Below are 16,589 nucleotides of genomic sequence, written 5' to 3'. Positions count from 1 at the left end.
CTTATTAGACCACTAATTGAGTATAATGTTCCCTTTTGCCTGTACTTCACAAGACACATGTAGCAATAGGAGGAAACACAGAGGTTTGTGAATGGGAGAATCCAGAGCCTCCAAGCATAACATATACAGAAAGACTCAAGACCTGCCACTGTACTCAGTATCATGCAGGCTGCTGAGAGGTGACCTATGCCTGGCCTACAGAGCAGTCTCAGACCCTGCCCTACTGGAAATGCTGGACATCTGCAAATCAAATTGGGCAAGACTATTGTGCTCCAGGGTTCTCAACCTAGTCTGCGGTAGCATTTTGAAACAGAATATGTTAGGGACACAGATATATCCACCAGCAATTGAAACTCCTCTGTAATAGGCTCCCACTGCATATGAAGCAGTGCTGCTCAATGACCCTGTTCAAGTGCAACCTTGACAACTGATTGGGGATTGCAAAGTCACCTTTGCAGTGGCACCTATGTCCTTCATGGACATGGCCAGTCGGTGCTGCTTACAATATCACTCTGCTAACAATGACCACCTAACTATGCTCATTAAGGTACTTGTGTTTTTGCACAGCTAGGCTTGTAAATGCCCTAGGGCCATTAGGCTAGTAGCCTTCTATGAACCTATGATGCTATGAACCTATGCAGCCCTCCCAAAATCTTGTCTCCCACATTGCCTGCTGATGCCATCTACTATAAGTTGGCCTTCACTCTTGTAAAAATCAGACTTGTGTCCTGGTACTTGTGTAAATTACTGTGTTCTGCAGTCTATGTACTTAGATAGGTAGGGTTTCTGTTCTCACTGCAGTCAACTTGGTGTGTGTGTGTGTGTGTGTGTGTGTGTGTGTGTGTGTGTGTGTGTGTGTGTGTGTGTGTGTCTAGACAGAAGATCTGAAGTATGTATCCTGCAGTTACTTTTCCAATGTCATGGATTGCCAGTATTTTGATACTTGTAAATGCCTACACATCCGTTTCATGCAGGCCTCCCAACCTCTTGCCTCTCAAATGCCCTGCTGATGCCATCTACTATAAGTTGACCTGCACTCTTGTAAAAATCACAATTGTGATGTGGTGCTTGTGTAAAGTACTGGGTTCTGTACTCTGTATACTTAGATAGGTAGGGGTTCTGCTCTCATTGCAGTCAAGTGTGTGTGTGTGTGTGTGTGTGTGTGTGTGTGTGTGTGTGTGTGTGTGCATGTGTGTGCTCTTGCTTGACATTACAGAGAGCATTTTACACCAGTATGTGTGATACTATTATTACCATATTGTTCTCAGCAGACTCTGCTGATGTCATCAGCTATAAAGTGTTGCCTGAGACAATCCAAGTCCGACTTGTGCTGTGGCGCATGTGTAAAGTACTGAGTTCTGCAGTCTGTATACTTAGATATATAGGGGTTCTATTCTTACTGCAGTTAACTGGGTGTGTGTGTGTCTGTGTGGGTGTACATGCACTCTTGCTTGACATTACAGAGAGCATTTTACACCAGCATGTGGGACACTGTTATTACCATATTGTCCTCAACAGACAATGCTGATGTCATCAGCTATAAAGTGTCATCTGAGACACTCCAAATCGAACTTGTGTCATAGACCTTGCATAAAGTACTGAGTTCTGTATGCATAAAGTACTGAGTTCTGTAGTCTGTATGCTTAGATAGGTAGGGGTTCTATTCTTGCTGCAGTCAACTGGGTCTGTGTGTGTATATGCACTCTTGCTTGACATTACAGAAAGCATTTTACACTAGCATGTAGGACACTGTTATTAGCACAGTCTCCTCAACAGACACTGCTAATGTCATCAGCTATATCAGATTTGTGGATATGCAGTACTCCCACCAGGGCAGGGTCAGAGACTAGCCTGGAGGCCAGGTAGATATCACCTTATCCTATGCAAGACAGATTACAGTGACATGGCTTTTAATCTATCCACATACATCGTGGCATGGTTTGTAGACCCTGTATTTTTTGATGAGAAAGCTCTGTGGTCTCTCCAGCTGCTGCATGTGTCTGGTGAGGTATATGAAAAAGAGAGCATTATACTCTATTAGTGTTCTGATGAGGTTTGAGTACAGTGTTGTCATACAATCCTAAGATCTGAATATTATGGCATGACTTATGATATGCATAACATAGTCTTTGAATACCAGTGTAGACACTTGGTGTTCGAAGTTCAGATTGCTTTCTACATGTCTTTGCAGTGCTTGCCTCACTGGGTTTCAGCATTGCAGAGCTGCTGTTAATACTGTGATTAACATGGGATTCCACTTTTCAGATGGACAACATAAAAAGCACACATTTCTGCATTTATTTATAGATCATGTACTTTGTCACCAATCATTTGTCTGTGTTACCTTCTCCTGTACTATGTTATCATCATTGTTGGACTCAATCATAGCACCGAATATGCAAAAATCAGCAAACTTGGTAAGCCAAAGACCATATACTTTATCCTGAACTGTTTAGAAATAGTGTCTAAACAATGAAGTGGCAAGCACATATCCCTGGGGCTTGCCAGTGTTGACAGCTCCACTGGTACAGGTTGATTCACCAACTTTCACAGTATGTGTTTTCTCAGTGAACCAACTGGTTGCTCCTCAACTGATATAAGGGTAGTGAATCAGTTGGTTACTCATCAACTGATGTAAGGGTCACTGCCCTGATGGGAGGGTTCCCAATGATACCTGCATGGGAGATTGTGCCAAAACCTAAGGGAAGATAATGATAGGCAGCATGCATGGTCTTACCTTCATCCAGGCCTAGCACATGGAATCACTGGGCTGTGACAACATCACAGATCACCTATGGCATGACTCAGGGCATACACCTTCCTGATATGGTTGAATCCACACTTTAACACACCCTCCACACAGGCTATGATTCCTTAGAAGGGTGTACATCAACATGCACCTATCTGAGTTGGGGTGGACATCACTTGATACATGCATGTATAGAGACACCCTGACTCTCTTCAGCTGTGAGGTAGACCAGTATATCATCATGGACATATTCTAAATGGACACTAGTAATATTCCAGCTGTGTGCAACAGACCTGTATGAGTCGTTAATGCTAAATAATGTCTGTTACATCTGATAGATGTCCTCAAAGTTGTAATCAAGGGCATGCATGATGACAACAGTATCATCTTGTATAACTTAACCAGGTCAAGGTATTGTACACAAATCCACACTGAGATATTCAATCAACACTGTCATATGTGGCCATAAACACCTATATCACCGACTGAATAGACCAATGCATCACATACATGACATCTCACTATGTTGAAATGTGTGAAGTGACCTATACCTCAGGTTCAGTGATCAGGTCTGTACATCAGGGCTGTTTGCTAGAACCTTTCCTGTCCATTATTTAAGTAATGGATATCACAGATGACATACACATCCTGGGTCCAAAGAGCTGCTGAAAGACTACAGATTGTGGGCAATCACTGACTCCAGCTGTGATATTAGTATAATACAGACAGTATCAATACACAACAAATATTGCTACCACAGTCATAACAACACCTGTAATGACAAGAAAAGATGGGGAGATTCGTTTAGTCAGGTATGCAAACACACAACCCAAGTATAATGTAGACATCACACCCTATAATCAGACCAATAGGTATGTGACCAGTGTCCTGTGGTACATGGTAATTAGAATGTCCACCAGCATGTGGTCAGAGTGCTGACTATTCCCTTTAATGTAACACAAGTATTGGGTATGTGAAGGACATCCAGATCAGAGGCTATAACACCTTCATGGTACCCAGACTTCATCACACCAATAACTGTGTACAATGCACACTTCTTCATGCACCTCCCTACACATCTTCCAATGATGTGTAACTGAAGTGTGCCACCTTTGTCACAGTGAGCTGTCACACAACTTATCGGCCATACCTAGGTATTCCTTTTGCGAAATATACTTGACTGTCTGATGGTGTGGAACACCAATCAAGTTGTTACACCAGATGCGCATGTGCTACCTGTTCTGCTGATGCACACACTATCTACATAGTGGTTTGACAACATTAATGGCATATATATCATTCATGACAGTGTGAAGTACGCTTTATTTATATATATATATATATATATATATATATATATATATATATATATATATATATATATATATATATATATGCCATGCACACCAGTCAGCTTGCCTGTATTGCTCATAATGTCACATACAGGTATAACAATGTCCCTCCTAACACCTTAACACCTCCAGCAGATGTTACAGTGCCAGGACAGTGTGTGTCATTACCTCATTGAGTGTGGCTGTATCATAATAGTTGTTCTAGTGTGTGTGTGTGTGTGTGTGTGTGTGTGTGTGTGTGTGTGTGTGTGTGTGTGTGTGTGTGTGTGTGTGTGTATGTGACTGCAGACTCATTTCTTATCACTCTAAATCACATTTGCCATGTCTGAGGCATTATTTTACTGGTGGCATTATTCTGATATTGCCCATGATTGTGGTTAGTTCTTGTAATGTTTTCCATGAGCCTTTACCTGTGCCAACCTTGCTGGAGACCTCTGTTGTAAGTACACTCATATTTAGGCATATCAGTTTGTACACAATATGCATCCTACCCCAATTGTATGTAACATCCCTGATAGATGTCCTCTGCATTGTTCATGTAAGGATGCTTATCTCACACAGACACCCCCCATTATTATGTCACCTTGTGTGACAGACACATAATACACATTTTCACTGTACAGGCCCTACTGTACCATATAGATATGTGATTGGTGTTGCTGCTACATTCATCTTCCACTGACATGCCCTTATCTGCTGTACATTAGGTTGTTTCACCTGCTCTTTTTCTCTTTGTTCATTCCTAAAATTCATCTGTGTGCCCCTATTCAATACACACACTTCCCCCGAGTGTTCATTTTACATGGCAGCCCATGTACCTTTACAGATAATTTACTCAGCTGCAGTAAAGAATGACAGGAATGGAATAGCACAATACTCTGCACTGTTGGTACACTGTCCTGTACTGTGTTTGGACCATATATTTCACATTCAAACCTCTCAACTGTGCAGATATTCACAGGATATCCAGATATGTTCCTTATCAAATTTGTGCTTTTCTGACATATCACTGGAATGATTTTAGGACTGATGTGACTCAATATTACATATATTTCAGTTCAAGCCTCTCAACTGCCTGATTTTTGCAGAATGTCCATTTTGTTCTCACATTTTCGACCTTTTCCTCAAATCATTTTGGTTTTCTGGTAAATCATTCTGGCATGTCAGTGTGGATTGAAGTCAGACAATAATGACAGACATTTGAGTTTCAAACTTTATGCTCTTCAGAAAATTCATGCTACTGTAAAACCCATTATTCTAACAGCTTTCTAGATCTGTAAGAGCAACATTAGAATCTGTCACTATTTTTGGCCCTTTGTCTCTCCATTATTTATGGCTTTGTGCAGATTTCTTTCTCTAAAAGTTATACTTTTATAGGTATGTTTGAGTTTCATTCTACCACATTGCTATGTGACATCTATGTCAAATAAGTCCCTATTTCTGATTGTCTCAACATTATGTTGGCCTTTGTGCAGATGTGCTGACCTAACAGACTGAGAGCTATCTGTGAAGCCCTGGTGATCACTGTGGCATTCCACGTAAAACCTCTGATTTTATGTGCTCTTCTTTAAACAGAATTGTTATCTGTGTTCATCTTACAGTTTCCTGGCCAGCAACACTGTTGCCAGCCTCAAAACCTCTCTGAAACATTGTAAGCAGCATGAAAATGCATTGTGCAGTGGTGTGCACTGCCTCTCACCTTGCACACATGGCATTGTGCAGTGGTGTGTGCTGCCTCTCACCTTGCACACATGGCATTGTGCAGTAGTGTGCACTGCCTCTCACCTTGCACACATGGCATTGTGCAGTGGTGTGCACTGCCTCTCACCTTGCACACATGGCATTGTGCAGTGGTGTGCACTGCCTCTCACCTTGCACACATGGCATTGTGCAGTGGTGTGCACTGCCTCTCACCCTGCACACATGGCATTGTGCAGTGGTGTGCACTGCCTCTCACCTTGCACACATGGCATTGTGCAGTGGTGTGCGGTGCCTCTCACCTTGCACACATGGCATTGTGCAGTGGTGTGTGCTGCCTCTCACCTTGCACACATGGCATTGTGCAGTGGTGTGCACTGCCTCTCACCTTGCACACATGGCATTGTGCAGTGGTGTGCGCTGCCTCTCACCTTGCACACATGGCATTGTGCAGTGGTGTGCGCTGCCTCTCATCTTGCACACATGGCATTGTGAAGTGGTGTGCACTTCCTCTCACCTTGCACACATGGCATTGTGCAGTGGTGTGCACTGCCTCTCACCTTGCACACATGGCATTGTGAAGTAGTGTGCGCTGCCTCTCATCTTGCACACATGGCATTGTGCAGTGGTGTGCGCTGCCTCTCACCTTGCACACATGGCATTGTGCAGTGGTGTGCACTGCCTCTCATCTTGCACACATGGCATTGTGAAGTGGTGTGCGCTGCCTCTCATCTTGCACACATGGCATTGTGCAGTGGTGTGCGCTGCCTCTCATCTTGCACACATGGCATTGTGAAGTGGTGTGCGCTGCCTCTCATCTTGCACACATGGCATTGTGCAGTGGTGTGCGCTGCCTCTCACCTTGCACACATGGAAACTCTGTGTAGGCTTCGCACAGACCTACATGGAGTTTATTGAATCCCAGTGTACAGCTATCTTTCTATAAAAATAGTAAATTAAATTCAATAATTCCATACTAAACATAATAAATAATAAACTGTTGCTGCTTTTATTTAATTATATGCAACACAACATTCACTCATCAACAAAATTAAGCAACATTATATGAAAAAGTAATAATGTTAAATCCCAGAATTAAAATGTTGCTTCGTTTCTATTTGTCAAATAAATAATACTTTTGGATTTATATTCCTCTTAAATGACTTATAACTTTGAAAGGAAGGATAAGGAACTACGCATTGACTTAATTGTTTAAAACATTCTGATGTCTTATTTTTAGCTAAAATATGGCTAAAATATTATTATCATAATGAAGATTAGACAGCAATATAGCACTAAAGAAATGACATATCTATATCTATAAATGTATATACCCTATCTTGATGAATCTTTTGTATATCCGCAAAGCAAACAGCATCAGAACTATTACATTAAAAGACCTAAATTTTGCTTGCACCGTAAAGAGGACATGTTGGAGAGACAGATATGTTTCTTAGAGAATTCCCATTCTCTGAAACAGGCTCCCCATCCATGTGAAACAGAGCTCCTCTCAATCTGTATTTATGCACAACTTGGACCAATAAATGGGTAATCGGAAATTCACGCCTTGTCTGACTTCTATGTCTATTATGGAAAGAGGTGATCAGTAAATCACCCCATATGAATCAAATATAAGTCAAATTTGTGGGTTACATTTGGATTGCATGGCTAGGCTTTTAAGGGCCCCAGTGGTTTTGATCACTATGCATGTCCCATGAAACAGCCTCAGCACATGTAACTTTTAATTAAAAAAAAAAAAAAAAAAGTAACATTTTATTTTTGCAGGGGGCAAGCCACACTGCACCCACCACACCCCTGTTAATTATATATATTAACTCTGACATCACACAGTCCCCAGGGATAGGCAATATTCCCTTATCTAGGGATTGTCAGTCTTGTATACCCTGTCGACCAAATGTCTAGTCAACCATATGCAGTTGACTAGACAGCTGTTGTAATTACACATACCTGATATATATTGTTGTAGTTGTGTGGGATTGTCTTTTGTAACAACATGGGTTTATCTTAAGTCTTCCCTTCACTCAGTCTGTGCATATTAGAAGTAGGTTGGTCTGCTATTGTACACCACACCAGGCCATGGATTTCTAGTCCTTCCAGGCTACCATGTCAGGTGCATGGAGGCAGGGTGGACACAAAGAGCTATCAGTAATGCTCACAGTGGCCTGGGTTGCTTCAGTAAGTAGCCCTGCTCCCTTCTGAGTGCAGATCTCTTCATGAGGCTAACATTTGAAATAAGGTGTGATTACTGGGAGTGGATCCACCCTGGGCTGAAGGGCAGGTGTGCTTCCATGCAATCCACCGCCTAACCCTTTCTCCAACTATAGTGTTGCCATAGAGTTGCTGCATATAAGGTTGTCTTCTGGCTTCATCTCCACCAGAGCCAGAGCAAGCAGTACAGCCACATACATGCCTCCTTTACATCCTCCCACTTGGGAAAGGTGAGCAGGAATACACCTCATCATTCATGCCTTGTCCCTTGCCAGTCAGCCCTGCAGATGCTGGAGCTACTATTTGATCTCCAGTCTCCTGGGCTGTAGTCAGTCAGCCCTGCAGATGCTGGAGCTACTGAGCTGCTATTTGATCTCCAGTCTCCTGGGTTGTAGTCAGTCAGCCCTGCAGATGCTGGAGCTGCTACTTGATCTCCAGTCTCCTGGGCTGTAGCCATGGCTTTATCATGCTGCACCACAGAACTGTCTGACATACCTACTAAAATTCAAAGGATACCATTACATTTGAAACATTTAACTAAACTATGTATACATATGTAAGCTAAACTATGTATGTATATATGGGAGCCGTTTATAATCTCAAAATAGTGAAATGTCGAATTTCAGTGTCTCAAGACTATAAATCCAAATGTTTAAAATAGCAAAAGCTCATAATTGTGAATTCAAATATCTCAAATTCGTGGTTATGGCCTTACGTTAAGTGATGACTGGGGATAGTGTGTTTATGGTGCGTGGTGCCATGTGTGGATCTAGGTGTTTTGTCAGGTAAGTGAATGTCTTGTAAGGGATTTGAGTGGGGGTTATAGTGTGTTTGAGTGTGGTGATATGTTTGATATGTGTGTGTGAGGGACTGGAGAATGTCCGTGTGTGTTTGCTTTTGTTTCCTGTTTGTGCACTCTCAGAGTTAGTATATTTAAGTAGGGGGTGTGTGGGGGGCACAACCCCCCACATGGGGGGTGCAGGGGGGTGTATGAGTTGTGTATGTGTATAGTTTTTGTTTGTTTATGTTGTGATGTGGGTGTTGTGGTGTATGTATGGTGTAGTGTATGCGGTTTGTTCGGTGTTTTGAATTTTGCGGTTTTAGGCTTGGGTTTTGTAGTTATTAAAATATTGATTTGATATACAAACATTTTGCCATATTTTATGGTCAGATAATTTTAATTTATCTTAGCTATTTAGTTTTGTTTTCTCTCTAGTAATGACTTGTGTAAATTTAGATTAAAGATCCTTATCAATTCAAATTAAAGATCCTTATTATAGGATTTGACAGTAATAATATTAAACTGAAACAGTCTACCTCCTCTTCATTTTGTATTGTTTTTTTTAGAATTCTTATGTATGTATTAAATAAGGAAATGCAAATGTTATATATGAAACACTGAAGAAAATTAGCACATCTTAAAAGTTTGACCAAAGTTAGGATTGCTTCTAGATAAATACAAAAATATAATTTTAAATATTTAGAGGTATATTTTGAAATTATCTGTATCATAAGTATTATACAACATTGTTATCTTATTGCCTTACATTTTCTTATCTTCTTTCTCAGTTTTTGTATATAGTCTGCTTATTTGTCTGTTTTAGAGTTGGTGTCAAGTTGTTCTGCTTGTTTATGTACCACTGGGGTGCTTTTATTTATAGTATTTAAAGTGAATAAAAAAATAAGTAAATTATGATGGTACTGTAGTGCTAGATCTGTAAAAAGAAGGTCTATCTTCATAAACCTCTAGGTCTTAGCTCCTGGCTAAGGATTGCTCGGCAGATAAAACTTTGCTGCTGATACTCCCCCAATCCCCCCCCCCCATCATGCACAGCAAAGCGATCTTTCTTTATAGTTCAGAGATTATTGTAAAAGTAAAAGAAAATCAGATATAGGCAGATAAGTAGAAAGCTAGATGGAAAGACAAACAGATTGCTTGATAAGTAGACAGATTGATGGACGTGTTGATACTGATATACATGCTCACATTCAACACATAAACACACATATACACATACATACATATGCATGCATGTGTGCATGCAGGACCGGATAAACTGAAGTTGTAAGAATTATACCATTGGAATACAAACACAGAAACACACATGTGCATGCATGCATCATATTAATCAGTGGAATTACAGGGAAATAATAAAAAATGCGAAAAACAGACTTAATAGAGAAAAAGAGTAAGGCCTAAACACCTGAGAAAAATAGATACTTTATCTGCCTTCCCTGATAACTATCATCATATTATGTTACCAGTTTAGGGCAAGATTGCCCCAAAGAACTTAAAACCATCAGTAACTTGAAAACCAAAGAAGCTTGTTTATCTAGAACGTTGGAACCCTTATTCTTTACTGATATATACTCTAACCTTTTAGAACTATTTCTTAGAAGAACTTAAATGCTCTGTATAAGAGGAAAGAAAAGACAAAGAAGAAGAAGTAGAAGAGGAGGGCAAGTCACACTCTTTTTGAGAGAAGGAGAATTCCTTAAAGAAGATAAATCTTTTTTGGACCATTTTGTGTTAATATTTCATAGCATCATCAAACATAATGCAAGTCTGATACCTACAAATACCATGATATTGACCTGAAACAATATAGCCACTTAATGTGACTGTTAACAGGTAGAATGGACCTACCTCAGGTACACTTGAAAAGAAGTGGTAAGGATGTCATGAATCCAGAAAATGGTGGGCCAAGACCTGATAATGAGGAAAAAAAAGATTTTGAAGAGAAACGAAAAAAAAAAAGTGTACTGACTGCACTAAACACTCAGAAAGTCAGTCAAAAATATTAAAACAGCTTTGGGCTTTTTCTCTAAGAATTGATGATTTTGCAAAGAAAGAGAAAACTGGAGAGAAAGATTGTTTTGCTTTGCATGGCAGGAGTAGAGGGCATGTCAGCAGTATGTGCAAGTTTTATCTACTGAGTAGCCCTAAAGGCTGAGCTTAAAATCTGGAGCTTGCCAAAATGAATGTCTTCTTATCGGTCCTATTACTTGTGCACTCTTCCAACTCTGAAGCCACTATCTGGACAGACAGATGTTAGTTATTTAGAGATATTGTCCATAGTGTACATTTCTCTAGTCCAGCCAAATCAGTTACTCAGAAATTATTTGAACCTCCCACAATAACTATGGCATCAAGATGCGGATCATAATGACCAAAAGCGCATAATGTCACATAGACACTGACCTGCAAAATAAAATGATGCGGCTACAATACCTGGCTGAAATTATAAGGAGAACTACTGGAAAGTAGAAGTTAAACACAGGAATTTTAAATCTTTATCTAAAAAAGAAAGCTTCTTTACAAAGTTTTACTTTACCATTTTGTAAGAAAAGTCTAGGTATGTACCTGCACCTCGCTGAGATATTTGAATCCAGTATTTTCACCTTGTTTATCTTCATTCATATGAGTCATCATGCCCACAACAGAGGTGTTTAATTCCTTGAACTGTAAAAACAAAACAAAACAAACAAACAAAAAATTAAAAAAAAAAATCAGTGTAAGTTCCAGTAGTGCCCTCAGGAGAGCAACCACTGATCTAACAAAAATATAGAATTTATACAAGTAAAATCATTCATTGTATGGATTTCAAATACCTCTGCTTATAAATGAAATTATATTCTGCTAGACACCACTAAACATAATGGTTAAAACAGTAGCCAGCTACAGTAACCTTTAAATCTAAGTGGATCTGATTGTACCATGTACTTTACTTTATAAGTGGCTTTATTTTCTTTGCATTTGTTAATGAGGTTTTACAGGTAGGCAATAACTCCCATTCCAGTGAAGGTCCAGGGACATCATTTCATAACTTTCATAATAAAACTAATTTTATTTTTATTTTTCTTATTTGTATTTAGCTCAGATGGCTAGACAGCACAAATATTCTCATTTCAGAGGAGATCCCAGGAGAAAAGTTTCATGGAAATGAATATGTTCATGGAAAAGAAAAGGCAGTGACTGAAAGCACTGTTACCAATGTTTTACATGTGGTCAGATTTATTTATTTATTGACATTTGTTAACTAGGTTGTCCAGCTGGGCTTGAGGCCCATTTTTAGTGCAGACCCGAGGAGAAAAGCTCCAACACATAAACAAATTACAGAAATTCAAACTTTAGAATCAAAAATGTAACAAAAGTCTGTTATACAAGAAAGTTAAAAAATAGAATAGGAATGCATGTACTTTAGAATCAAAAATGTAACAGAAGTCTGTTATACAAGAAGGTTAAAAAATAGAATAGCATTGCATGCACATATTTTTTTACAGTGAAACACATATATTTACATATATACAAGAAGAATTTTGACCAACAGTATAGATTTAGTATCTTTAATATGAATCCAAATTAATGGAGTACTTAGATGTGAGGGATGGGAGTAAGAGAGGTATAATGGAGGGGCACTAGGTTGGGGCTTCACAAGGGCAAGTTTTGAAGTTAATTAGATAAAGTTTGAGTTTTTCTTTAAAGTAAGATGGGTGGATGATGGAACATATATCTATTGGAAGTTTGTTCCAAACTTGGGCAACAGAGTGTTTATATAGGGGTTTGCCTACAGTTTTTTAGGTTGGTAGATGTGCAGTAGTTGCTGGTTAGAGGTGCGGAGAGTCTGAGGTGGAGTATAGATAGAGACGAAGGAAGAGATACCAGGACAAGATGAAGGCTTATAAAGAATAAAGTTTAGCATCTGAAGTTGAGATAGTAGTAGAAGTTGAGGGAATTCAAGCCACTGGAGTGAGTTTAGGGCAAGGCAGTGATGTGAATTGTAAGGAGAGTTTGGGACAAACCTAGCTATCTTAAGGTAGGTTTGTTGGAGTTTGTTCAAGGTTGTAACAGATTCAATGTTGGGAGGGATTCAATAAAGCCTACACTAAGTGGACACTGCATGTATGTAATAAAATTATTATAACATGTTTTGTGCTTTCTAGTCACTCAGAAAGATTACAGTAGGTGTAAATGTAGTCTACACTTTGTGGTAACCTGCATGAATCCCTGACAATATTTAAAGCTGCAAGAATATCAGTAGGAAAAGTAAAATTAGGAATACGAAGGTGTGAGTTATGTATGTGTTGTATGTTCACTCAGAACAATGTACACTTAGTGTAGGCTTTAATGAATCCGTCCCATGGTCTTATGAAATGTATCAGGGAAAAGAGAGAATCTTGGAAAAATATAACCACAATTTGGTAAGAAAAAAAGGTTCAATTGTAGGCTGAAATTCAAACAAAGAGAATCTGAAGAAAACCTTCTTTCTTTAAATGAAATTATGTTGCTGTGAGTGAGTGCCTTGTTCAAAGTATAGTATAGCATGTGCAAATGCTCTTCTCTCTCTGCTTCAGTAGTTCTCAAGCTTCCTGTATACAATACTGATTTAAAGTTCTGATGCAGTTTTCTAATGCCATGCTCTACAGCACAGAAGCACATATTTTTTATACCTGTTATTGAATTACTTAGGTCTGGAAAACCCAATAATGATTCAGTGATCTCCTGATAGTCTCTAACAGGCATTGTTTTACAGAGGTGATGCATTGTTTTAGTAATGGAATGGGCACCATCTTGATTTTGATATTACAGGCTTTGGTTGGTCATAGTAGTAGTTTGCTCAAGTGAATAGATTTTGTCAGCTGTAGGTATGTCTTTCATATGCCCACACCAAAGTAGTACTAAGAATTTATAAAGATTTTTAAAGTAATATATTGTATAAACACTACTACATGTGATGGCAGTTTATTATCTTATTTTTGGAGTGGGAGGTATGGCATTTTTCTCAACTGTCATGATTTTTGCAAAATGTCTACATTTTTACCTCATATTTTCAGTCTAAAATTTGTGATTTTTCTGGCAAATCATTGAGGACTAAAGTCACTAAATAATGACATAAATTTCAGTTTCAGACTTTATATCCTTAAGAAAATACATGCTAATTTAAATTTGGTTATTATAACAAGTTTCTAAGTTTATAATATTTAAAATCTGTCCATATTGCTGTACTTTTGCCCTCCCATTATTTTAGGCTTTTTCCAGATTTCTTGTATATAAGAGGTTGACAGATATGGCACAGCTCGGTCCTACACATTCATGTGAGTGTAGGCATAATACCTGTAATAAATATGCATTAAAGATATGAAAGAAGAAAAAGAAGTGAAATGCTGTCCAAATTGCAGTTTACTTTGCAGTAAACCATACAACAGAGCTGCAAAGAAATGTATGAATCCATATAAAAATCCTGATGTTATTTTTATATGAAGCTGTTTTCAAACAGACATACACACAAACTGGCAGATTTTTTTGTCATAAAAGGACTGCAGCTTCCCCAGCTGTTAAAAAACTATATAAACAGGAAGCTTTTATTTACAATCTAAATCATGCAGGAGAAACAAAACCTGGGACTCTTTTTTAATTTTGAAAGACTCGCTGTCATCGTGACTTACTTTTATGTAAGACCTATCTATTAACAAGCTTACACCATGGGCCAGATTCCAAAACACCTGCTCTAAGCCTGCTCTCAGCGTAAGTGGCTACTTATACTGAGAACAAGTCTTTTCGAATCAGTCCAAAAAGGACATGGGACTCAAAACTTCAGAAAGCAACTTTTGAGAATGACAGCTAGACTGCGCCACTGGAGTGATCACAGACAATGTTTTGGAATGAGATCATAGGTTTGTGACTTTTGCCTGTGAGTTTTGTAGTACTGTTAAATGTTTTCAGATCGGGGCAAAATAGCTGTACACCCTAGGATTCAGTAAACAATTCACAACCCATGCTATATGCCTTACTCGGGTTCACCAGTTACCACAACAGTAAAAATGTGATTCATAGTATAGCAAGGATGAAAAAGACTTCATTACTGGCTCAGTGCCATGTCTCTGAATTGAACACTATTGTAGTTAGACCAGACTAAGCTAGAGTTATCCTTAGCAGCTCATGCATTGTGCTAGCTTCTCTGGGAAGACTGAGGCCCCTGTGAATTCAATCGTCTTGGCGTGATGTGGAAACCTTTTGAGATAAGAATTCTCCATTGCACTATGCCTTTCTAAATTCCAGGGACTTTTTTAAAATGCCTTCCATCAGTTTAAATACTTTGTTTCAGTTTTCCACGTGCAAGTACTTATTTGTTGCATATTTAATATTACAAAGTTCATTGCTTAATTTTATTTTTGCAGGTAAAATGTTTTGGTTTTTAGTTTCAGCAGACTGGATCTGGTGATTTATTTATTTATTAGTTTGCAAGGGTAAAATTGTTTATACATTTGTTAACCAGGCAAATCCACTGGACACAAATTTCTCTTAATAGGGATGACCTGGAAACACTGTTCGAGATGGCTTGTAGAGAGTCACACAGTAGGCAAATTAAGGTGGAAGGAATGAAACTGTATACCCATGATTACAGAAAGCAGCTTATTAAAAGCACAGAGCCTTATTCTTCTCTGCTAAATGCCAGATTAGTACTCTTTAAACTTGGTAACCTATTAAATGTTGGCATCTGCCTGGAAAGTGCAACTGCTTTAGCCATAGCTGTCATAGGAGGATGTTAAAGCTGGTTTGTTTTAAGAATGAATAAATGAGTGAACATTTAATTGTGTTCATGGTGTTTTAGATTGGTCTAGATGGTGGCAGTGTGATACCATGATACCATGATGACAAGAAAAGGGACACTGGCAAAAGAAGGGTATTGTTAGACCTCTTGGAAAAAAATGTCTATGTGTTTGTGTGTATGAACAATGTTCTTAGCCAGGTTTCACTTACTATTGTTAAGATAGCACCGAAAGACAGTGGGTTGAGAACAGGGTGGGTGAAATACTGGGAAACCAGTGATTATAACTCTACTCTGCAGCTGTTCAATTTAAAGTGTATTTATGTATGGAATGTGTTAATGCTAACCCAAACCAAATAGCCAGCATTTACTCTACAGTGCAAAGAGCAATCACCCTTTGTGTATTATTTGATGGTTAGTGGTGTGAATCAAGAAACTGTTGCACCTGACTATCACATATTAATTAGTGTCAGTGGTTTTGATTTAAAGGCCATATCATATATTGGCAAAGAGTGCAGTTCTCTACTGCAGTTTATACTACTCCTTGAGTGACTTCTTAAAGATGTTTTTTATTTTCCATGGGTACAATATTTGTTGATATTTGACTGTTACTAGGCATTACTAAGTTACTCACCCACTGAGATGCTAAAGTAAGGATAGAAAGGCTCCTCCATTGTGGTCTGAAATTTCACTCAAGAATCCTTACATACAAGACTGTTGGGAACCTTCCAACTAACTTTGATGATAAGGATTCTTGTTTAGTGAGTGAACTATAGCCTACATTCCTTCAAATGTTTGCCACTCATACCAAAACCTTTACTACATTTCTTTAACATTTTACTTTCATCAGGAGCTAAATAAGAATACTTTAAGAAATCCCTTATCATATCCTGAAGTAAAACCTCCTAATGGCAACTTCAAAATTACTTACCTACAATGAATTGCTAATATTTTGTCAAAACACTTGAATATCTAACTAATATGGTATATTGAGCCATACCCAACACAGTT

The 16,589-nt window shown here is 38.7% G+C and overlaps 1 protein-coding gene across 2 annotated transcripts in view; it reads right to left on the bottom strand.

Annotated features, from left to right (window-relative positions):
* LOC122793532 overlaps positions 1-16,589 on the bottom strand; it is a 781,784-nt gene that overhangs the window by 489,537 nt on the left and 275,658 nt on the right. For both annotated transcript variants that reach the window (XM_044061662.1, XM_044061663.1), the window contains exon 4: positions 11,393-11,491. In XM_044061662.1, the coding sequence (XP_043917597.1) occupies positions 11,393-11,491 (99 nt within the window). The remainder of the gene's footprint in view (positions 1-11,392; positions 11,492-16,589) is intronic.

The sequence above is a fragment of the Protopterus annectens genome, chromosome 2.part0 (genome assembly GCF_019279795.1).
Source record: "Protopterus annectens isolate FY-2018-M chromosome 2.part0, PAN1.0, whole genome shotgun sequence".
NCBI lineage: Eukaryota > Metazoa > Chordata > Ceratodontiformes > Protopteridae > Protopterus > Protopterus annectens.
The sequence above is the reverse complement of the archived record's forward strand: the minus strand, read 5'-3'. Positions and strand labels throughout refer to the sequence as shown.